We start from the raw sequence: 25,555 nt of genomic DNA on the forward strand, positions 1-25,555 counted from the left end.
CCCCCCACTTTTGTAATTTCCCCTTTGTGGGACTAATAAAGGCTTATCTTATCTTATCTTATTTTGTTTTATACATTATTTATTATATTATTGTATCGATTTATTATATTATTGTATCGATTCTCACAACTAACCCCTGAACTGCTAGATAGTAGTGTTGTAAACGTAAACTGAAGAGTATAATGCTGCATGTTAGAGGGACTGGGATGAATACAAGATTTTAGATTTTATGAATATGGTGGTATGTTCTTTACACTATATCAGTTTCCCTAAAATTAGATTAAATTTTTTGCAAAATTGCAAAATATCACCTTGCTTACAGTATGTTTCTACAGTAGCCCAGAACGGACAAACCAAGCACTGGCTCTAGATAGGGCTGTTCATGTTTTCCATGTGTTTTGCGGCCACTGAGGTTTCTCATTCGCACTTGCAATCTGCAACTACACCAAGATGCTCCTTTAATGCTTTCTTTGTTTTTGCTGATTTCAAAGTCAGAAAAAATATGAACTATAAAATTGGTCATATATGAACAGCAACAACATCTGCCTAATCTTTATTTTTTCCTCCTCTCTGACATCAGCAAAAGGGGGTTAATCAATCATAACCGTATGTACCTTAAACTTGTGAGATAACTGAAGACAACCTTTGGTCCTCTCATCAACTGGTCCTATCCATCAGAATTTGCTTGTATATTTTAAAGCATTTGAAAAGGGCAATCAATAGCATTCACTCTGTCTGCCTACAACCAGAGGAGCCTGGGAGACACTGCAGGACCACTTAACTAAATTAACAATCTCCCATTCAACAGCAATAAATCACCACCATTCCTAGCCAGCTCCTCTGTGATTCTGCATTGCTGTGTGAAATAGACAGTAGTAATGTTATAATTACACTAAAGGGCTATGCTTGTCAGTCTGAATGTTTCAACCAAACACTGAATGTGCATCTATTACTGTTGACCATTTTCCAAAGCATGATATGTATTTCTTAGTTTAAACTTTTGCAGCCATAAAGAGTTTCAGGAGGTAGACATAAACCTTAAGGCACACCTCTAAAGATACATGGAGAGGAACATCAGTCCTCACACGTTTGACACAAAACATCCCACCAAACATCAGCTTTCTACCATCCAGACAGCCGCTGCTTTTTATTCATTTAAGTGCAATACTGAAAATCATCCTGTTCTAGCCTGAAACGTACTCACATCAATATTTTGTCAAACTTGCATTAAAGGAAACAGGATGCTTCAGCTTAAAAAGAAAAGAAAAAAAAGTAATGTAATGTAATTTTTAATAAGAATACCCTTGAACACACCGCCATGGCACACAGCCTTGCCACTTCATTATAAAGCAATAAAAATGACACGGACAAAACAGATGATGCAAACTGTGATGTCATTCAGTGCATCTTCAACCTTTCAGAGCTTTACTACCTTGGGCCTTACAGACTCCCAGCTCATTATACAGCAGAACCACTGCAGGTAGCATCCTCATGAATACCCTGTCTGAGACAGTGAAGCTCAGGTGGAATCTGATGTGCTGTATATAATTTGATTTGTAACAGGTACTGGCTTATTTTTGTCGGTATCATACCTGGACCAGCAGAGTGATGGGGCCACTCTTGTCCACCTCCAGGATCTCGCCGTTCTTGGTCCCCACCAGGATGTGGCCATGGCCCAGAGATATGGCACGTATGGAGGGGTTGTCCTCCAAGAGCAACCCTGCAGAGTTGACAAATTATAGCATGAAAGGATTCATCATTTCAGCTAAACAAGTATTTTAGGATGACCTTTTTACCTTTAGAGCCTGGAGCTAGTACTGCTCTCTTGATGGCGTAGGTCTTGAGGCATCTCTCAAAGGTGTCGTCCCACAGAGCAACTATACCATCCTTTCCCCCTGTCACAAATCCCTACAGGGACAATATATTGGCACATTTAATGCTGTGATGATCTCCTGCTAGTTGAACAAGTCACTGCCACAGCAAATTTAATATTACATACTTCCCACTGTAATAAAAAGGATAACAAGACAAAAAGGGAGACAGATAGAAAAATATGCTTCCAGTCTAATGTTCATTATTTATTAGAATCATGAAAAAATTATTATAAAAAGTTGTCCGTGACCTAAAATAATAAGCATAACATGAAGTTCAATGTGATGAACATCATTTGATTATTTAATGGGATTTTTCATGTTAACTGCTGCTGTTTATAACTGCTCAAACAGTGGATATATAAACTTTCGTCCATATTGTCCAGTTCCATAGTTAAAATAAATAGGAATTCAGATATTTCAAGATATTAAAAAATGTTCTCACTGGTCAGTGAAAGAGCCTTTTTCCCTGTGGTACCTTTTCTAGAGCGTGCACACTGAATACAGGGCCGTCATGAGCCTTGACAGTCTTCATCAGGAACATGTCCCTCCAGATGCAAATGTCCCCTGTGCATGTCCCCGAAAACACCATCTCCTCCGACCAGCCGTACACAGCACACATCATAGTCTCTGTCTTCCCCATGTTCCCCTTGCGCCCAATTAGACCACCACCTGAAAGAGAAGCAGACAGTCTACTCACAGCAAGACGTGTCACAGCTAAGAAAGATTTGTGCTTGTTAGAGTTTCTGCTATTCAATAAAAAAAATAAAAAAAACCCAGGGGTCTTACCAGCCTTATGCCAAAACTTCATATGTTTCACACCAGCTGTAATGAGCTTGTCAGGAAGGTAGGGATTTATTTTGACAACAAATATCTTGTCCTTGCTTCCCCTGAAAAACAATTGTAGACAGAAAAACACTTAATTTCATCATCATCATTATTATCATTAGTAGTATTTCTATTAATGTAGCTGTCATTATTATTTATGTTGTGCAACTCTGTGTCACCCCACTCCCTTTCTCTATAAACCCGTCGGGGTAAGCAGCCGCCCACCTAGAGCTGGTTTCTGCTCGAGGTTTCTGCCTCTTAAAAGGATGTTTTTCCTTGCCGCTGTTGCCAAGTTCTTGCTCATTGTGGGATTTATTGGGTCTGTAAATAATTTTATGAGGAGTACAGTCTAAACCTGCTCTATATGCAAAGTGTCCTGAGATAACTTCTGGTAAGATTTAGTGCTATACAAATAAATAACACTGAATGTCATCTGTATTTTTTAGAGTTAAAATGACAAGTAAACCTCAACAATTTTTTTAAGAATGATTTTACTATGGATGTAAGCAATAATTTAAGGGCTGAGAGCATCCAGCAGGGTACACTGAGGCTTTTTAATCACGGCAAAGAAATGCAGAAATATGCCTCACTGTGTGATTCTGTGTGTTTAGAAAATGTTTCTATATAGACAAAATAAATCCAGATACAATGTTTACATAGCCTACATAGAGTTTTTTCTCTCTTAATTCTTCCTTCTTTCTTGAAACGAAAATATTTGCTTAATTATGTAGTTATTAATTTGTACTCATTCATTCTTTGTCTTTGTTTGTATGAGTTAAACCTTTTCTGTGTTGTGTATACCTGTACTGTGTTATATAGACTGTCCATTAAAGTTTAATATTTGTATTGTATAGACAAAGCACGATAACATAATAATTTTTTTTTAAATTAACTGATTGTGGCACTACAGTGACTGTAGTATTTTTAAGCAGGGCTCCCTTTTTGTCTCCTTAACAAGCATTAAAAACGCCCTGGGGACAGAAATAAACTTACTTTAACTGTCTCTATGTTTGGGCCTCTGATTGCACAATATGAACTTTGAGGATCCGTTGCTGGTCCTGTCTGAGTTCCAGTTTAAGTTCTCTAATGGTTGCCCTTTCTTGCTGCAGAATTACCCTGAGCCTCGCTAAAGAAACATTACGCCCCTCTCCTCCCTATTTGTCTCTTCCACTTGTTTAGCCCTTCCCTGCTATATCTCTCACCTCCTCACATTCCCACACTTCACCCTCATTCACAGTCTCCTGCTCACACCCACTCCTCCTCTCCCAGATGAAGACTAGACAGTGGCAGTGCACAAGCTAGGCTCTGTCAGGCCCCATTTCCCTCTGCCCGCCTCACTGCACAGCCCACCACGGTCTGGAAAGGAGATTAGTGCAGCTCCAAGCTGTCCCTGCGCTACAGTGAGAGCCTGGCACACAACACGCAGGAGAGCAACCCGCAATGCACTGCTCCAAACTAGCCAGGGGGAATTTCAATGGAGTAGATACTAAATATGAACATCAACTAGAGCAAGCAACAAAGCAAAAGCAAAGATATTTTGGGATGCGGATGTTTTCCAGTTAGATACTTCTGGATTCTGGCTTATATAATTTTACCTGCTGTGAAATTGAAAATCCTACATTACGTTCCTCTCATGCTTTGCAGCAATTCAAAATGCAGGTCTGGTAAGGTAATCCACTTGCATCGAATGTACAAGCCAGGTGTGTGTGCCTCATATCTGGTCACATGTATCGTTTACATCCTATGTACACGGCAGCCATTTATATCATTGTCTCTGGCTGTATAGGAAATCAGTCTGTCACACCTTAGGTTTTAGGAGTTTAGGATTATGTCAAATTGTAAAGTTAGTCTTCCTTTAGCTTTGATGTATTTTTAAGATGTGGAGTTTTATATAAAGTATTTACGGTCCAATTTGCTTCATTCATCAGGACAAACTCGTAGGGTGTGTGATACCTCTATGTTACTACTTACTTAATTTATTCTGGTCATTGCATTTGCAATTCATTTACTTTGTATGTATTGCTTTACGCCTCATAAACAGGTTACATCTGTACAAGACAATTTCTTTTCCTAAAACGTTTCCTTGGCAAAATAAAATCTGATATATCAAGCACACAAACTCACCAGGATGAGCCCATGGAAGATGTAAATTGAAAGTAATTCTCTTTAATTATGGATCTACAGATGGGGCCCTGGGGCAAACTCCCATTCTCTCTGGCAGGGTTAAGTGTTGCAGTGGAGCAGCCTTGTAATCTAAAAAGTAATTCCCCTTCTCTTCTCTCCTCCATCAATCACACTGTCAGACCTGCACAGCAAAGTGGCTTCAATTTAACCCTCATCCATAAATGTCCATATTTAAACTAAAAGCACTCAAACAATCTTAAGAATTAACCGGAAGGTTTGTCAAAGCTTTCGGGATGTGGGGACAGCAGATGCTGCGTTCTGAAAGGCCGACCTGCAACACTGTTAACACTCTAATATAACTGTACTAACCGCATGGCAGAGAGCTTCTCCCCCTTCCTCCAGTCCCACAGTACAATGGTGTGATTTTCGTCCAGGCCCACCGAGGCAAGCCGCTTGCCATCCGCTGTGGAAGGGAAACCAAAACCATTTAGAGCAGCACAGACAGAGCCAGCTCCTGCTTTGGTTCAGTGAAGTTTGGCCCTTGTTAGTAACATGAAAGCAGCCTAGCGGGTTTGATCTAAGGCAGGTGATTCGCTGACACTGACATACAGATCACAGCACAGCTTCTGTCTGGGGCCAGTTAAAGGAAGAGAGATGAACAGCTTTACCTTGATGCTGTCAGACTGCTGCGACTAAAAGACAGCAGGAATAGGTTTTTCGTGTTGCTTGTAAATTGGGTGTCTTGTGAATTTGCCCCTTTCTTTTATGTGTGAAAGAAGTTTTTTGTTCCCCTGTGAAAGCAGGATGTCTGGAATAATTTGTAAATATAAAAAGTATGTTATGTTGACTCTGTCTGTAAAAGAGAACTAAAAGCAGTCTGAGTTGAGTGTTACCAGAAAAGTCCAGAGCGCACACTCCGAGCTGGTGGGAACCCCTCAACACAGACATGGGTTTTAACGTTTCTGTGTCCCATATGTGGATGGAGGAATCTCTACCGACCTGGATAGACAAAAAAAACATTCAAAGTATGTACACAATCTACTTTAATAAACCCATTTCCACACGAGAATTTTGAGTGTGATATAACAAAGAGTCTGTCCCAGCTGATTTCTGACGAGGCATAAACTAAACTGAAAAGCTTTGAATATTTTATGGTAGAAGTGCTGGCAGCTACCTGGCCTGTTGCTACAAAGTCCTTCAGGGGGTGGATAGCCAGACAGAGGATGTCATCATCATGACCCATGTAGAAACGTTGGGTATTCTGCTGTCTGTTGTACACAACCCCGATGGCAGCTACATGGTAGACTATCTCCCCTGTCTGGGTGTAGAACAGGTTGCTCCTGCAATCGTAACCTCTGTAGCTGCAAACAAAAAAAACAACATGGTATAACCTTTGTGGAGACAAAGACTATATGAAAAATTCCATTTAAAAAAAACCTTGGTACTTGAAATTCATCTTCATTTTCACGAGTTTTTTTTTTTTATGATGCTACAGAGTAAGCCTACCCATGAATGAAGTGCAGCTTCACCCCACTGCCCGGTGCTCGCTCTCTCTTCTTCATGGCCGTTGCCCGATGCTTCTCTTTGCACTGCTCTTTGAGCTGAGGTAGATCTTCTTTATAAACCTGGATACATGTAGAAAAAATTGTGTATGTTCTCTGTTTAATAACAAATATGATTTCCAGGGAGACATGTTTAAAAGGTTTTTCAACCTTGATACGATCACAAACCTGTCGTCTATACGTGAGCTGCGTCTCCTGCTCGATTTCTGAGTCCATCTCAGGTACGTCTGACTGATCAGAGTCCGACTCTTCACTGTTAGAGTCTGCCAAAGACTCTGCAGGCAGAAACAAGGTTGCATCACATCTCGCCAGTTAAATTCTTCCCTGCCTCTAAATCAGACAAATATCCCACTGCACACACAGTAAGAAAAAATACTGCACCATGTTTCAGAACAAGTGAGGGTCGATCATGTAATAATACTGTGACATCTCCTATTTATCAGGCAGTTGTGCTTCACAGTGACATCGCTCAAGACAAATGTAAAAAAATGCTGATGCAGCACAGTAAAGCCGTGCCAAGACAAGGCAATAAGCAGAGCTGGCAGCTAAGGGCGGCTACTCACAAGATCCATTATGAAAATTAAAAGGAAAGGCGGTTAGTATGTGCTTTAATTTCAGAAAGCACAGCTGCGCTCTGCCTCTGGAAAAAATATGACTTGGGAATGACAATGCAATTATACTTTCCAAGCTTCATTCACTTTTATTGGATTCGTCTTAATTAATATGATGGCCGTTCCTTTGCAGAGCTTTATGGAAATGGTGGTTGATGAAAGGAAGTACGGGAAGGGAACAATCTAGTACATGGCTCTCTGGTGGTTTAGCACATCAAGTTCATGAGGCTGGTGGGAACAGTATGGGTGCACGTTATGTAACAGCCAGTTACATTCATACAACCCCTAATAGGTAACTAAGAAATGTACTATGACATATTATTTCATTAAATGGGTTGACATTACCACAATTTACTGTGGAAATTGTCTTACTTACTCAGACAGATACTAGTAATATATAAACTGATTTTAAAGGAATATACATAAAAATGTGGTATTCACTTTTTTGCTGAGAGGTAGATCATAAGCTCACTACCACGCTCATGCCTCTGCTTTAAAGGGACAAAGTACACGTTTTCCCCTTCTTTCTAAGAGTAAGATAATTGATAGCTGCAGCCAACAACTAACTAACAGCTAACTAATTAACTCTTTATTTTTAATTTGTTTATTTCATACAAAAAATTGGAAATTCTCTGTTGGGGGGCTGTGTAATGGGCTCCAAGAAGTTACAGGTATAAACAAACAATATATAATGATAATGTTCATTTGAGGGTCTGGTTGGTAGATTTAATTACCATTGGACAGAGACAGGTTGCTGTTTCCCCAATTCATATTCAGCGTAGAGATATCTACGCTAAATATGGATAATGGATTAAACAACTTAACTTAATATAACTTTGGAAAAAACCCAGCTACCTTTTTTTCTCCACCGCTTATGCTTACTATCAGTAAGGAAGTGAACAAATGTGTTTCCCAAAAACAAAACTTTTCATTTAAAGGAATTTTGTAGCAGACTCTGGTCAGCAATATTTAAGTGGGAGGTTGAGTAGACATCAAAATTTCCATCCGGGTACCCCACTTAGCCTGATTTGATAATGTCTTGTTGGCAGGAACCACTGATTTTGTGAAATAAGTAATATCCGTAATGCAAGTCGCTGGTCTCTTTACAAAGATACATTGAAGTGTAACACCGTAATATTCATAATTGGACTGATGAGAAGGTAAAATGTAAATTGTCCTTTATGGTAAAATATATACATACACACTTTGGTTTAATAGTGGCTGTGGCAGGGTGTCATCTTACCTTGTGCAGCTATATGCAGAGCTTCTTTAGACTTTCTTTCAGGAACAAACTTCCACTGGAACACAGAATGATCGGCGCCACCAATAGTTATGACCCATTGGTAGTCATGTGACCATCTGGCATTGGTTATGTGGGCTGAATGACCTAAATATTTTTTAAATTTTGCACCTAAAATCAAGAGGAAAACATATCAGTAAACACGGTGGATAATAATGTCAGAAATTCTGAACTTAAATCTTCTTAAAAATTAAACAATTGGGTCTTCTTTACCTTTTTTTATACATGGATATCGTAAAAGTTTTACTAATCCGTAGTCGTCAGCTGTTACTAAGACTTGATTGTTAAAGTTGGCGTCCACAGAGTTAATGTCATTAATATCTGAGTACTTGGGCCATATTCCATTAACCTCAGGGCCCAACACACACGTCCATGAAGCCCACTGTACCAGCTTCAGCTCCTCCCTGTTGGTCACCTCCTTCCCACCTCAACAGAAGACAGAAACATTTATCTGACAAAGAAGCTCCGTGAAAATATTATCTCAAAGCAACGTTGCTTTTATGGATTTTCGGTAGCCAGTATTTTACAGAGAATATGATTCAAATAGTTGTAATAGCTGTGCTACAAAAGTAATCCACCTGGGAACGTGGACTTACTTGGCATCCTGTAGAAGAGCCTCCTGCCGCTGCCGTCATTGGTCTGCAGGTACTTGCTGTCTGTGGACCAGTCCATGTGTGTGATGAAGCTGCTGGATCCCACGCACTCGCCCACTTTCTTGTACCTCTGCACCACGCCATAGATGTCCACCGAGTTATCATTAGAGCCAACAGCCAAGTGGCCCCCATCGGGGGAATACTTTAACTCATGGATGGCCTCCTTCCTGTCCTTGATGTGGACCACCTCTGTCATATCTCTGGAGGGAAGCAGAGAAATGCAACTTGAATGAGGAGCTACAATGAACACAAAAAGATGAAGCTCTTCATTGCAGTAGCCATTCACAGAGCATGACATTTCCCATTTGGCCTTTGAATTGTGTACACACCTGACTCTGAGAACAGTGAAGGAGCCATCCTTCATTCCCAGCGCCAGGTGAATGCCATCAGTGCTTACGGCTGCACAGCGGATAGGCTCCTCCATGTTACAGCGAGCTATCAGTGCATGATCTATAAGGCTCCATATCCTTCAGGCGCAGAGGAGCAGGACAGATGAAGACGCATAGCAGTGATGAGATTACATCGAGTCAAACAACCATGGCAATCATGTTTGTGGTGTTTGTTATGTATTTGGGTTATTACTACACTTTTACATACACACAAACAACAACACATAAACTTGAAACAGTTGAATCACTGTAACAGAACAATATCTTATTCTCAAAAACTTCTTAATGCCGAAGCCTTACCTCACTGAGCGATCATCACTTCCTGTCATGGCCAGAGGCTTGGTGGGGTGGACAGCCAGAGCCCACAGCTCACCCTCACAGTGACCCTGCATGATGAGGAAGGGCTTATTCCGGTCGTGGACCACCACCTCAAAGATCTCGCTGTCTTGCGTGCCCACCAGGATGTGATCTCCCCGCCAGCACACACTGCGCACAGACAGCCCTGTCAAGAACACACGCATAAACTTAAAAATCAGAAAGAAAATTGGAAAAGCATGCTAACATCAAAGCAGACAGACATTTGCCAACGCTTGTACAGTCATTATAAGAGACACGACAGGGATAATAAAGACAGGAGGTGTAAATAGCCATCTGTAGGCTTCCTAGGACGGATATTTTAACAGGAAAATACAATGACAGCACATGTTGTCAAGCCAATCTGCAACTGACTCTGGGTAATACAGTGAGAAGAGGATGGAGGAAGCATGTGCTGTATACATATGTGAACATAACATCTATATACAACGTAAAACTGCAACAGAGCTTGGACTTACTAACAACACAAGGAACAGCAGAACAAAGTGGGGCTACAAACAGACTGACATGGTTATTAACTCCGCCTGCAATGACATTACCCACCTCGGCTATTTTCACCTCTAGCTACTGTTAGATCCAAGATTATAAATACAAGAGATGGAGAAAGTAGAAAAGAAAAGAAAGAGAGCATTAGTAAGGAGAACAGAAATGGCGTAAAGGGTGTTTTTTTTCTACAAACATCTCCTGTGCCTCCAGAGACCACAATTTGGCCAGCAACCTTTCTGTACTCAGATTAAAGGAAAAAGGAGGCAGTTTGACATCACCTTTATATCCTTGGTCTGTTTCCCTGAGATCAATGACAGTAATTGGTTTGAAGTTGAGATCCCACAGCCGGACGCACCCGTCTCGGCCCCCGGTGGCAAAACCCTCCTCACAGACATTCATGCTGAATATCCCTGACTGGAGGAAATGACAGGTTGTCAGTAAGGATCTGTACAGCAAATGAGCAACGACAGAACCAGCCCCAGATACAGACCGCATAGTGCTGCTGCTCAGCCAGGCTTTTGTTTAACAAGACTTTCACAATTACAAAACTGCGCCCTCAAGGTAACACGGAACTCGGTAACAGGGGGTAACAATTTCTATTATTATTGGACAACTTTACTGATGGCCTGCTTTGGATGAGAGTTTCTGTTTATACAGGGAGGCACCTTGTTAAACCCTCAGTGAGACATTTGGTTGCACAAAAAGCAGGAATGAATATGTACTGTAGTCATTATCCCCTCCCCCATCCGCCCATCCGCCCATCCCCTCACCCAGCTGTTGATCCAATAGATATCATTTAATCCTGTGGAGCAAAAGGCTGATCCTTTTTCTACTGAGCAGAATCAAACGAAGCCAGCATGTGTGGCTTCTACCCTGGTTCAGTTTACTAAATGCTTTCCCTGTGATTCTTTTGGATATGGTGCACCAGGATGGGCGTGCAAAATCAGCCTAAGCCAATCTCATAAACTCACCCCGTGAGCTCCTTGCACCGTCCTCATCAGGTTGATCCCTTTCCACACGTAGATGTCACCATTCAAGGCACCTGAATATGTGACCTCGTCCTTGGCGCAGGCAAGGCAGAGGATGGTTTGGAGATCCCCCGTTTTGCCAAAAACACCACGTTTGGGTGTGAGAGCATTACCACATAAGCTCCAAAACTGCAAACACAAACAGAAAGAGTGAAAGAGTATGGTGGCTAATAATCCCCCCTGTAATCCTGAAAGAGCAATTATGGAACAACAGAGTGAAAACCAACAAGTCATTTATGGTTTGACAGCCACACACAGAGCAACTGCATTGAACACACACACACAGACAGACCTTGAAAGAAAGCAAAGTCAAATTCAAATGCTTTCCCTCCTCTTCATGTGATACTGGGAACTCTTGCTGGGGGTCAGTGCTGTAACCACCTGATCAGCATGCACAGACACAGACACGCATACACGCGAGCTCATTATTTATGAACAAGGTCATCGGGATGCACGGGCACTGCCTCTTCTGAGGGCTAAATCTATCAAACAGAGGAGGAGAGAGCAAAAGAGAGAGACGCTCTGTCTGCTTGGAGATGAGATCACAGGGAGAAAGCTCGAGGAGGGCGTCTCGAATGCCTCAGCACGACCATCGGCACGTGAAACAGAGACACACTCATTACCGGCAAGCAGAAGGGAAATGACAGAGTGACAGCCCCTCTTTCTGGTCTACCTAAAGGAGAAGGTTCCTGTGCAATTCCTAAAACCTGATGTATTGCAAAAAATAAACTATAATAACCAGGCATGAATCAGGCAGATTCGAGAAAAGCTCAGAAAAGACAGAAACTGTAGGCAACGGGTGCTGTTTATGACCACACAAGAACACATCTGCAGAGGTTTGATAGACAGTCACACAATGAACAATTGAGCTCCTCGATAGTGACAGCCTGTCACACCCTCACTAACAACTATCCTCCTGACTGATAGTGCTGCTGCGTGCTAACAGGAGGGATCGATTATCAGAGACAGGCATCACTGCCTCAGATACAGCCCTGCCATCACACATCTAACGCTTGTACGCACCTCAGCACGACAGGTCTCTCCTAATCCTGAGTACGTGCATGTGCTTGAGCTTCCTTGCGGGGTCGGGGCTGAAGGTTAAGCAGTAAAGATCATAGGTGTGTGAGTAATCTAGGAAGGTGTATATGCAGGTTGTAGTGTGTCAAGCGCAGGGTATGTGTAAGGGTCGGTGGGAGGGTTTTTTTTTTTTGTGGCCCAGCCTGTTGCGGAGGCAGCGGGGATGGATGCGGCGTGACTGCACAGCCCTCCCTGCCCGCAACTGATAAGGCAGCGAGACACGGGCGCCGGCTAATCCCTTCACTGCTGAATTACTGAGAGGAGACGAGATGCTGGAGGGGTTTATGATGAGGCCAGGAGCAGGAGAGAAAGCCACAGAAGGAGAGGGAGAGCACAGCAGAAAGGTGGGAGATTGAAGATGGAAAAGGAAAGTACTTTGAGTTGAAATCAAGACCTGGTTTACAGTATTGCTTTCTCTGAATAACGCTATTATGTCTTAGACATCCTCCAGAGAACCCCTGGCATTGCGGAAGCTGCTAGTCTTAACCCAGGATTAGTGGTATGTCATTAGCTCAGTTACCTCCACCATCACTCCAAGGAAAACCTTTTAAATGTAATTAATGCAGAGAGGGTACTGCACTGCCTCACCCCTCACCCCTTTCATCTCACTCATAATATCCCTCCTGTCAGACTACAGTGACCCTGAATGGCCAGTGCACTAAATGCTGTGCTAACAGAAGTCAACGTTTGGCAGCTCACTGCACAGAAAACTGGATGACTGGCTGGCAGTGCTGCTAGAAACTGTCAAAGCTGCTGTCCTTCATCCACATGGTGTCAAAGAAATACACAGAAATATATATATGTTTAAGTACACACACACACACAGCTACCTTAAAGGACCATGCTAGCATATTGGGACATTTTTATTTATTTTGGGATGTCCATTGATTTCTGTGTGACGTGAAATGCTTTTAGTAGAGTCCATCCATCACAGTGAACACTAGGCCTACGTTGTTTTTTGTTAATACTACATTATTGTATTTTTATTAAGGATAATATAGTCAAAGCACAGATTGGCCCCAAAAAGTCTGCACTACAAAAAAAAAACTAAATATTTTAATATTTAGCTTAAAGATATTTCTTTCCTGCAGTCAGCCAGCAGTTTACAGTTATACCATAACTTGTATAAAGTTATACAATAAATTAACATCACCAAACAAATGGGACTGTATCCTGTCCTGTTCACATAATCCCAAAATCATACAGTAAACATATCAGACACACCATGTTAGTGTGTTCATGACGGATTACACAACTCAAGCAAGTTACAAAAGTATGCCTAAAGATTTTTATATCATACAGATATTAATGAAAACGTATGATTGGGAACCATAGAAAATTACAGTGAAATTTCACAGCAGCATGGTCTACAAAGTTTTAGCTATAATGTAATTAATGTGGGCTTTAACTATGGCTCCCAATGATTACAGTTTCCTTTGATGTTTCTGGAAGTACAGAACACAGCCAGTGATGAGGGGTTGCAAGTAGATAATGCTTCGTTTTAAGGGGTCACAAGCCAAAAAGGTTAGGAGCAACTATAGGCTACAACATGCTAAACCGGTGGTAAAGTCCTTTAAACAGCTTTTAATCAGCAACTAGTCAGGCAGCGGGCAAATGATTGGTAGGTGTGGTGTTTCTGTGTGTGGGCTCAAGAGGGGCATGCTAAGGTCTGAGCTGTCCTGAACTAATCAAAACACAAATGACTGTATAATTAGCTAGGAGGAGCTGAGTGAGGAGGAGAACGTTGCCAGCAGCCCCAGTCCCCGTCACAGAGGTTGTGTTTTCCTCAGCGTGCTAGTGAGTGGATTACTGGGACTAAATCTCCTGGATGCTCTGAGTGCTATAATCGCTGAGCGAGCACAGGCCCGGGGAGCAGATGTCACATGGTCCGCGGGGTGAAGGCTGGGGAATTATGTGGGACAATTGCTGGATTGCCTTGGCATCAGGAAAACGAGAAGTGAGGGAAAAAGAAGTGGAGGAGGAGGTGGAGGAGGGGGAAGACTGGAGGAGGACGGGAGGGGGTTGGGTGGCCCAGAGGGGGGGTTTCTGTGCCAGTGTGGTGGGGGAAGAGTTCAGTGGGGAATTACTACGAGAGGAAGCAGTTCAAGCTGGATTGACATGAGGGACTCATTGGTGAGATGTCACACCACTGGGTAATGCAGTAGCCTAAACCTCCCCGCCTGCATCAGACCTACAAGGTTTAGTCTTGTAGGGCCAGTGGGCACATTTCCTATCTCAGCATGATTCACTCCCTTCCCAATGTTTTAGAAATAAGCTTCCTCTGTGGCTCTGAACTCTTTGTTATTTCCTAATGGCCGTGCCACTCAAGAAACACTACTACATATCCCAGGGGAAGGCTTGGCGAAGACACCCTGCATGAACTCATCAAAGATTTATGAACACCACTCTTCTGTGAAAAAGAAGTGATAGAGATAGGCCCGAGAAGGGAAGTGAGCACAGCTGCAGTTTGTACAGGACAGGGTTTTTAAAAGCTGAATGAGAAGGGCTGAAAAGGGGTAGCTGAGTAGCAGAGTCATGGTTCCCCCGTAAAAAGAGAAAATCTTTCCTCCCTGCAGATTACTACAAATTTGAGGGAAGAGACTGTGAGTCATTGCATGTCCTACTTATGTTAAGTGCCTAATAACCATGGACTCTGGAATAAAGTGAATTTGCATACATCTATTTTAAGACTTCGATATGGTCATGGCGATAAAGCAGAGAAGGCAGGGAAGGAAGGGGCAAGGAGCCAAGGGATTCTTCAAACTTCCTAAAAATCATAATCTGTTTTCAGATATTATGCAAATGAGGCACAAGAACCGCAGCAGCTCTCAAGAGCCAGCTGTAATCTACGGGATGTAAAATGACCAGGAAGTGGCTGTACCTTGATATGTTTGACACCACAGCTTACAAGCTTGCTCGGCTGGTACAAATCCCATGATATGTCAAATATCTGTGGTGAGAAAAGAAACACACACACAATGCATTAAATATTATTATTGTAACAGAAACACCACAACATCATTATTACAGTATTATCATCATCAGCATTATGCAGCATATTGACTCTTGTATCTACTCAGAAGTTAGACGTTAGAGTAGAAAAAGGATGAAAATCTAAAAATAACAGAGGAAAAAAGACAAACGTGTGTCTGTGTGAGTGTGTTTGCACTGGTTATATGTGTGTGGGCTGAATTAGACAACAACAGCTGCCTGTATTTCATCTTTTTTAAATTCCTTTTCATTAGCTGCGCACCCTCTCAGTGAGGCTCTGGAAGCTCACAATCAATCAGGCATAACTTGTTTATATCCCCTTTGGGCAAGTGCTCCATCCTGCATTTATAGCTAATTGAGGCGGTCGATACTGAGCTTGTGACAGAGACAGGGGAGGAAGAAAGTGTTTACCCTGTCTGTATGACCAGGAGCGGCTGCCAGAACCTTCCCTCTCCTCCAGTCCCACACACAGATTGTGTTTTTAGAGTCCAAACCCACGGACACCAAACACTGCAAAGAGAGCAAAGAAAAAGACATCACAGATTGAACAGACTCTGCTCTGTTGCACTAATCACTGCAAAACAAACTTAACTACCTCCACTGTAGCATGGCAGGCCACAATGAAAGGGCTAATAACAGAACAGAACAGTTGTCCAGCCCCTGGCACTTCCAGTGAGCACATTCGAGTGCTTTTTGCTGGAGGAGCCTCCTATAGCTGACTGAGTGAGTAGGCAGCAGCAGCAGCAGTGGAGCAGAAGAGAGGAGAGCAGCTCTTATGGAAATCCTTCTCCACTCTGCAGCTTGCTTTACATGGTAGAGGATGTCCTCTTTGAACTACTGCTGAAGCAATTTTCAGCTATGGATGGAAGTCACTAGCGAGGTATTTGCGCTGTTTTAACTTGTATTAGAGATGTCAGTGTTTTACTGATGAGCAAAGAGGCCCTGTGTGACGAAACCCAGTGAAACCGTGTGGATGAGGGGGGATGAGTACATCCATATTCTGAAAAGTATTTTTTTTTAGCTATGCTACGGATGTTGGTCTGTTGATTAGTCCAACACTTTGGTCCAGACTGAAATATCTTGACAACTTTTGGAAGGATTGCCATGACATTTTGTACAGGCATCCATAGTCCCCAGATAATGATTTGTTTTTGTTTTTAACTAAGGCAACCATTACATATACTTCAAGTTACAAATATAGACTGTACCACATTTTTCATAGTTTTTTAAACAGCCTTAACAAAACACAAAAACAACAAAGGGTCGCAATTTTACAAATATGATATAAAACAAAACAAGACAAAATGGGTGAAAAAAGAAAAAACACACACCCACACCACCAGGATCACATAATACATTCAAATTATGGGGTATGCCGTAGTCAGTTCCATTGTTGTCAAAAAGGTAGAACGAAGTTCAGGCCCAAGTTTGATCCTTGACTGGTTGCAATATCTTAATAAATCCCTCGACATTGTTATGGAGGGTGTAGGTCAACCTCCTTTTAACAATCATCCAGTAAAGGAGGGTCCTTAGAAATCCAAAATTTGAGAATAGTCTTTCTTGCTATATATAAGAGTTGTTCAATCAGTTTAGTGTTGCAAATTCTGAATTGCATCAGATGATGAATTCTTCTGACTTTCTTCCGATTTTTCCTCTCGCATCACCATAAGTTCACATTTATGTTTGTGAAAAGTTTTAAATGGATTGCCACATAATTTGGCGCACACCTTTATGTTCCTCTCAGGATGAGTAACAATAGTTTAGTTGAACCCTTAACCTTCCCTTTAGCACCATCATCAGGTTGAAATTTTGCCCAATACTTACAAACTAATAGCATCCCCATTAGCCTCACTCCTACTTTAATTTGCATTCAGTGTTAATTAGCAAACGTTAGTATGCTAGCACACTAAACTAAGATAAGTTAACATGGTAAACATCAGCATTGTAGCTTTGTATTTGTGAGCATGGTGATGTTAGCATTAAGTGAATAGCCTAACTAGTAGTTTTACAGATCTAGCATGGCTATAGTCATTATAAATGCTAATATATCCCACTTTAAAAGTTGGCATTAATTAAATGGCTGAGATGCCAAAATAAAAGCATATATATATATATATTATCAAGATATGAGCAACTGTCTAAAATGTTAGTATATCTTCAATGTGACCTCTCAACCACAGCTTAATGTGGCATGTCGACTGGTCAGAACAACAAGACTCAAGAAAAACAAAGGTCATGAGTTATACTCTTTGTTCCAGACAGCAGCTCATACTGAAATATCTAAAAGTGATGTCTCAAACATCAGTGTATTTTCTCGATATTGCTTTAATAGATGGACAGGGTAATGGCACAAGGGATTCCTCTGGATTGTCCTGAGTTCAGCTCTGACTTTCTCTAATCCAGGAAGGGGGAGAGATGGAGAGTAAATAGAGCCGCTAAACCGAGAAGCGATAGAGCCTCCTTTGGCTTTAAACACTGTCACATTCCATCTAAATCCCCAGCTCTCTACCCGAGCAGGAAAATAGCACAGGGTCATCTCCCTGTGTCTCCCCTGTCTCTTACTGCAAATACAGGAGGTATAACTCCGCTGTGAGAGCTCCTATGGGAGGAAGAGAGAGACGTGCAAATATAAAAACCTAGAGATGGTTCCGCACGGTATCGATTTTCATAGTCAAAATCAACACTGGTGGAGGCTGCAGTGTGTAAATATTAACTGGTGGCAAGTCTGCAGAGAGCTGGCTCGAGAGATATTATGAAAAGCTTCAATAGCAAGTTACTTCAATCTCCCGGTGATTAACAAATAATCAAATGATGTGTTTACCTTGCATGGGCCCACTCTCTGGATGCCAGTTATTTAATTTCACTGTGTATTTTAGCACTTTTCTCACCTTGACACAAACGGGTCCTGTCAGACTCTGTGATGCACACTACCAACCGTTGCCGCTGACTGTTTTGCTGTAAAATCTACCATGTAGAGCATGTCTGGGTGCAGCTGTCCAGCTAATACTGCTGGAGTAATCACAGATGTGTCATTCAGAAACTCAGCCTGGCAGGCAAGCTGCAAAAGCCAGCCTCCAGCTTCCAAGTGGAGTTTTGATTGTTGCTGCTGTGCCTCTCAAATAGAACATTTCTGGTGACACTTTCAGCTCAGTCTGTGTTATTTTCGAGAAAAAGCAGAAACCAGTACTTTATGGCAGCAACATATAAAACTGGGCTACAGTTAAATTCCTAGGATATTCTGAGGTGGATCCTCATCATTTGAACATTATTGTGTCACAAGCGTACCTGTCCATCGAGGTCGAAGGCGAGACAGGCGACACCGTGTGTGTGCACATCCTTGAGGATGGACACAGTCTGCACGGTGTAGGAGTCCCATACACAAATATAAGGCTCCTTGCCCACCTGTCCTGTGGCCACCAACACACGCTCCGGATGCAGAGCTAAACTGTACAGAGAGGGTCAGAGAGAGAGAGGGAGAGAAAACATCTGGTTACCATTGCCATTTTGCATGCTTGTGTGTGTGTGTGTGTGTGTGTGTTTGTCAGACGAGGGATTCACCCTCCCAGCAGAAACCACTGGGATGAGATGAACACATTAAGTCTGTGATGGGTCTGAATATGGAAGCAGAGGGGCAGATTGACGAGGTGACATGGTTCAATTAACTCAGTCATGCTCAAATACACACACGCGCAGCCTGGCTTCATGCGTGCCCACAGGGTGTTCTTAGAATATAAAAAGCTGTATTGGTGAATCTGTGAATTTAATTTTTAGCAGTTTTTGCAAATTTTGAACTTTTCTCTGCACCGTTCACCTTTTCTAATTCATCTGGGGTTTCCTTGCATCACCAGGCATATGTTTGTAACACTGTTACATAATCCCCCCTCCCCTCCACTCGTACCTCCCCCACCTACAATCATTCCCACTCTACAGCTGAGCAACAGCCTGCTGTATAAAGCTGTCACTCCCTCCCCCTGCTCCACCCACCCTGTTAGCCGCCGCCAGTCACGTTCCAGGCAGGCCTGTGATTCACTGGGCAATTCTTCCTCTTGCCTTGTCCTGGCCTATATATTTCATGCTGCAACGGAGCTCCCTCCATTATAATCAGGCTGCCTGTTTTGCCAACTGCTCTCCAGAATATCTAATCCTGGCTTGTGTTCAGACAGCAGGCCGGAGAGGCTTCACAGGCCCGGTAGCATCAACCTGCTGAATCCATGCAGCTCATTATTAAAGAGACCTTCTTCCACTTTCACTTTACACCTCAATCCACCTCTCTTTCTTCACCTTCGTCCGAGTTTTCAGTATGAATATTTTCAGTCTGACACCTCATCTCCATTCAAAACGCGCTGTCACTGTGGACTTGACAAAGCTTTGGCAGTGCACCGTCTCCGAGAGCTGACGTGGGTTAGATGTGACAGCCCTGATCTTTGTCCTCCTTCATCTTCCTCTCCTTGTTCTCTCTCATCTCCGCTCCCCCACCTTCTTTGTTGAACCTCTCGCCAACCTGGCACAATTTCTCATCTTACTTTTTATGAATTATATAATCAGAGCAAAGGGGCTAAAAATAGCATTCAGAGGAAAAGGAGAAAAAAATTATTGGAACACTTCACGAGATGCAGACAGACACAGCAGAGAAAACCGCTTTGGCACAAGCAGGTAGTGCACAGCAAATCTGTCTGGTTTGATGCCAGAAAAGCTGAAGAATAAAATCTTTTATTTTAAAAAGATAAAACAGCTATGGAGTCAATCTCAGGCCAGCAGCAAACACTGACACTCAGCTGGACATTCACTTTAGTTATGTCTGATGTTCTACCAGCTTTAATATCTATTATATGTCCATGCTACTGTGTGGTAAATCAAATACTGTCTTTGAGCCAGCTACAAGACCACTGTTTCATTTACATTTCTGTCAGCTGAAGAGCTTGCTAAATGCCACCACTAATGACTTAGCCTGCAGTGCATCACCACGGTTCTCCTGTTTGATATAGGCTACGGCTGTTTGATGCGACTGTCTTCCATCTGCCAAGTCCTGTAGTACAAAACTAGCTAAATACTGCAGCAATTAAACAGCCTGTTTTCATGTAGATATGAGGCAAATAAACAGCCTTAAGAGCTGCTTTCTCAGAGCGAGGACGCAAAGATGCAGCACAGGAAGAGACTAAGGTCAAGTAAGCCACATAGAAGAGCAAGAGATAAGTTTTTATCCACTCCAGCATGAACATTTTACCCTCTTCGATATTTGAGTAAAACAAGCTACTGAGACAACTTTCACGTTCCCCAGTAGTAGTTTCCTTTGTCTGATTTTGCCTACAGTGGATTAAAGAGAAGCAGAGGATTAGCACATTTCTGAAGGTCTATACAGTCCGGGATATTTCCCAGGATTCCACATAGCGTTTTTAATCCAACCGTCCATCAAACTCCGTCGGAAACACCTGCCCATACAGCTAAAAATAGAAAACCTGGAATGGAAATAAGCAATAGATAAGTTTGGTGGTGCTCTACTTTATTCAGCAACCAAAGGGACGGAGAAGAGGAGGGAGAAAATGGGGTGAACACTGTAAAACCCCGGGCTGGATTCTGACACCCAGTCCTCTCACAGAATATTAGCTATGTTTCAGAAATCCTAAAATACTTCAGAAAACCAAAATGAGTGGCTCTGTGCTCTGGATCTGGAAGATACTGTCTATTAATATTAGTGCAGAAATAATTAATCAGCGGATTAGTCAATGAACAGAAAATTAATTGAGTTAATAATCAAGTAATAAGTCACATATCAGAAAAAAAAGGTTTTGCTGGTTCAAGCCTGTGAAATGTGAGAATTTGCTTTTAATATTTTTATATATTTGGGTCGAGCAATCAATCAGACAAGGTTTCTGATGGATAACAATTAATCGATATATTGAAAAATATTTATCAATAATAGAAAATAAGAATTATTTGCAGCTCTAATAAATATAATATTGCCTTGATACCAGACTTTGTATCATCTTGGATTCTTGATATAACTTAACTTATTTGCAATAATTTTCTGATTAATCAGTGTGGTTGGTCCATAAAATGTCAAAACAATATCAGAGCATGTGCACTGCTTCCACCCCATCTGTGTAAAACATTCCTAACAACACCTAAATGAGACGTCTGTCCGACCTCATTGTTTTAATCCTAGGGACAACAATGCTGAATCATGACATTTTGCTAAGTAACTGTACTGAACTCTGGAGGATTTTAATTGGGGAAGACAGATCTGCTCTTTAGAGACTACGCTGCCTTTCACAGGGCAGCCTGGCGGATACTCACAGTGACGATGGGACCTATAAGACCTCAGAATCTCAGTGACACTCTGCACAGAGGAGCACCTGGAAATGTGTGTAAAGGTAAGACAGAAGCCAACAGCATTGCCAACAACAGTAAAGGTTATTGGTATGATGTGCTTTTTCTACAATTGTCTAACTAGAGCTTGTTTTTTGGACCTGTTTCTAGTTTCTCTTATGGTTACATTTGCAAGCATAAATAATTGAATACAGTGACCAAAGTCAGCAGAAACGTAAGCAGAAGACAATGTTTGAGGGAATACGTCACTACAAATCTTGACTGTCTAATAATTCACAATAAAAGCAAAGGAAGGTGGATACTGAGATGTGTGAATCATATCTATTAGCTCTCATGCAGTAATTGCCTGTAAGCACATTCCCACACACTCACCCGATACACCAGAGTCAATAGTTCCACATGCACGGCTTTAATTTGTGCAACAGTAACAGTGTTAGAAGCACAAATATATTATATTGCATGCATATCAAACACACTCTTTTTTGTACTTTTGACTTTAGTTCGCACATTTATATGCAGAGTTAGTTCACATTAGCTCATACAGTTCACAGAGTGCAGAAATTATCATACGCACACTTCCTGCTAATTCTAACAAGAGAAAATTATGTATTAGGAGTTTAACGAAATTTATTGGGCAATATTATTCACTGCATCTCTCCGAGCTCACTGAAACAAGACCAGCCTCGTCTAGCATCTATAATCCCTAACTCTGGCTGTGGTCCATCATAAAGTTAACAAGATATTGTAATATGAGACGGCCTTTTATTCCTGTGTCCATAACACCCTCTCATTAGCTTTCACTTTCTATCATAACAAAGAATGAGAATAAGCCAAGTTTTTGAGTAACAGAAAATGAAGCTAGAGTTAGCTATCTTTTTTTTTTTTGCCAGTGATATTCTTAGCGTCTTACTTTAATGAGTATAAACACATTTAAAATTTTACAAAATAGGATAAGCTGAAAATGCATCAGTGTTTAAAACTAATGCCTTAATAAAACTGTACAGAACATTGGGACTTAAACCATTTCTAATGAAAGATAAATAAGACTAATGAAGACAAAGAATGGGACCAAACACTACTACTCACTCCTTCTCTCTCACACACTTTTGTGAGTTTTTACTCACAAATGATGACACGAAAATGTCCATGTGTTACTTATATTAATGCTTATCCTCCGCCCTTCTTTATCTGGACGTGTGTGACGTTTTGCAACAGTCATGGGAACTAAAAGAGATCACACACTCAAAGCCTCTCCTAGCAATTCTGCTTATTTTTCCAGTGTGCATGTCTGTGTTTTGAATGTATTTGTGTGTACTGTTCAGATCAGTGAGTGCGTGTCCTGCATGTCAGCATGATTGCAAAAAGGAGAGATTAAGCTTTGCAGTATGGACTCCCGCAGGTTTTTTAGCAGAAGCCTCAGGTTCTTTGCGTTTTAGACTGGAATAAATATATGAGCTGCAACAGTGTGGAACAATTACAGGGAAATGTGAGGAGACGAATAGCAAACAGTTTCTACAATTGTCAACTCATTTCACTAACACGGCTCGAGGGGAATAGTGTTTAAACTACAGCACATTAACATTCTCAGTACATTATGTCATTGCCCAATAACCTGTGAATTTACTATGCTTAAAAGGCAGCACTAAAGTGTCAGACCAGCGAAGAAAGTCCAGACTATCTTGCATTCTCATGGACGGCTCAGCCTTTCGTTCATGTGAAAACCTGCTCATCAGACTGGGAGACCAGTTAAAAGCAGCTGCAGGGCAACAATCAGAGAGGGAGAACCAATTAATCCATGAAGTGAAAACACCACATACGTATATGAAGCTCACAAAACAAAATGTAGCAGCAACCAAAATAGGCCGTGAAAAAGAACAAATAAGAGCAACGTAGAGGGAAAGAGAAAGAGAGAGGGATTGGAGTCGTAGTGTTATCTGAGGGGGCTGCATCTATTCCACATGAGTTAGTGCAACGTGAGAGCAGTGCAACAGTTATTCAGCCCTGAATCTGCTGAGGGCTGCTCCTGGTTGTGCCATAGCAGTCTAAGTCAAAGCAAGTGTTTATGGGAGCTTCACAAGCACTCCTCTGAGATCTGAGTTTAAAATGACTATTACCTGGTCTGTTTCAACAACAACAGACAGCTCGAGGGACCTGTGTAGCTTGTACTGTAAATACGTTCAAAGATCTGTTAGATAGATCTATTTTAAAGCAGAAAAGATCAGGTGGCAACAGAAGACCAAATGACACCATAAGGAGCCTGATCTGACCGAATCCTTCCAAATCTGCTCGCAACACAGACGCACAGATGACCAATTTGATGATTTACCAATACATCACTAATTCATGCTATACTTTTGCATCAAACATCACACTATGGTTCAGTCAGTGACTCCTCCAGCTAAGTGTTTGAACTCAGGCACTTCACCCCCAGGGCAGCGGCGGGTGAGTATCTCTATTGTCCCATTAATAATGGAGCAGGAGCCCAGCTGACGACCGACACAGTATATAATGCTAGTCATCTCCAGGCCAACCCACACACACACATGTCAACACAAGCGCTGGAGCGTTGGACACAGGTCGTTATTGTGTGGCATGCTGAGAAACAGTCAGAAAGGCAGGAGGATCATCCCGTGTGATGTAACACGGGTTACATTTGCTATGTTTTATCAAAGAGCAGGTGATTCAAGGTTTGTTTGGCCACGCAGAGATGAGTTTACACAACCCACAGACAGCTTTCCAGTGCAAGGATCCCTTCAAGGACGGCTAGGCTCAAGTGCATTTTTAGTATTATTGCTCCCTGAGTGCTGGAAAGACAAGACATGCATGCTGCTGTTATGGAAAAAGCTTTTAAAATATGTTGAAACGTGCCTTCCACCAGACAGCGGTTAAACCAGGAGCGCCATCAATCTGAGAACTCCACCAAAGAAAGAAATGTTAATAGTTTAGACAATCTAGAGATTAGAGATCACTTTAAGCCACATTTTAAGCAAGAAAATGCAATTTATTTTCTATTATATTCTCTGATGAGCGTATTTGCTGCGTTTCTCAGTGTCTTATTGTCGTAAATGAACACTCTAACGTAATAATCTAGCAGCCCTGCAACTCCAAGACGTGAGGAGTGGCAGCAGTGTAATCTTCAGCAGTGAGGGAGGAAGGGAGGGAGAGAGATAGAGAGAAAGAGAGACCACCCTTAAATCTGTTAGAAGCATCTGCCCTGGCTGGAGTGGCACTGGTGAGCCCATGCAAACTCCGGGGATGCTGCTGAGTGAGGCGTGTGCCCACTTTTGAGTTCCCTATGGAGCTCAGAAATATCATGTTACATTACACAAGGTGACACCAGCACCTTTCAATGACAACACTACAGCGTCAGTTCATGCGCTGCTGTACGGGCTGCTGGTTGCTGTCCGAGGTGCTGAAACCAAAGTGTCCCCGGTACACTACCTGATTATGTCATCGTTGTGCCCCAGGTAAAATTTCTGCTTGTGTTCCCGGGTGTTGTACACAACTCCCACACCGGCGACAAAATAGACTATTTCCTTGGCGGCGGTGTAGTACAGGTTGTTGCGGCACTGATGTCCCCGGTATCCGTACACCCACTCCAGTCTCAGGTGGCAGTTGGGAGCAGTTCTGTCAGCCATGTCCGCACTTCCGTGTGTGTCTCTCTGTCGCTATCACGTAGGATTTCTGATAAAGTGTCATTCACCAAAAAGGATTTATTTTAAGCCCGTGTGTCCCATTAGTTCCGTCGGATTTCCACCCGTGCAGGGAGAGCGTTGAAATGAGGCATTTCTGGGGCTCATGTGAGTTGTAGAGTCTCGCTGTGTGGTGAGAGGAGAGCTCTCTGTCAATATATTTAACTGCACCGGTTTTCTAAGCCGCTGTCTTCATTGGGAGAATGTACTTGTATTTCTTCAGCGCCGGGCTTGCGGTCCC

General features: G+C 42.1%; 1 protein-coding gene across 1 annotated transcript in view; it reads right to left on the reverse strand.

Annotated features, from left to right (window-relative positions):
• The window catches only part of eml5 (EMAP like 5), a 39,377-nt gene extending 13,822 nt beyond the window's left edge, over nt 1-25,555 (reverse strand). Inside the window, exons 1-20 of the mRNA XM_035674229.1 lie at nt 25,064-25,555; nt 18,581-18,740; nt 15,707-15,805; nt 15,186-15,254; nt 11,171-11,356; nt 10,478-10,613; nt 9,639-9,840; nt 9,279-9,416; nt 8,893-9,149; nt 8,510-8,722; nt 8,240-8,407; nt 6,554-6,660; nt 6,330-6,448; nt 5,998-6,184; nt 5,717-5,822; nt 5,193-5,286; nt 2,661-2,761; nt 2,350-2,543; nt 1,797-1,908; nt 1,593-1,720 (exon numbers count right to left, since the gene is read on the reverse strand). Coding sequence (XP_035530122.1) covers nt 1,593-1,720; nt 1,797-1,908; nt 2,350-2,543; nt 2,661-2,761; nt 5,193-5,286; nt 5,717-5,822; nt 5,998-6,184; nt 6,330-6,448; nt 6,554-6,660; nt 8,240-8,407; nt 8,510-8,722; nt 8,893-9,149; nt 9,279-9,416; nt 9,639-9,840; nt 10,478-10,613; nt 11,171-11,356; nt 15,186-15,254; nt 15,707-15,805; nt 18,581-18,740; nt 25,064-25,260 — 2,973 coding nt within the window. The 5' untranslated portion in view covers nt 25,261-25,555. The remainder of the gene's footprint in view (nt 1-1,592; nt 1,721-1,796; nt 1,909-2,349; nt 2,544-2,660; nt 2,762-5,192; nt 5,287-5,716; nt 5,823-5,997; nt 6,185-6,329; nt 6,449-6,553; nt 6,661-8,239; nt 8,408-8,509; nt 8,723-8,892; nt 9,150-9,278; nt 9,417-9,638; nt 9,841-10,477; nt 10,614-11,170; nt 11,357-15,185; nt 15,255-15,706; nt 15,806-18,580; nt 18,741-25,063) is intronic.

This window comes from Morone saxatilis, unplaced genomic scaffold (genome assembly GCF_004916995.1).
Source record: "Morone saxatilis isolate NCDOM2014 unplaced genomic scaffold, NCSU_SB_2.0 Contig3, whole genome shotgun sequence".
Taxonomy (NCBI): domain Eukaryota; kingdom Metazoa; phylum Chordata; class Actinopteri; family Moronidae; genus Morone; species Morone saxatilis.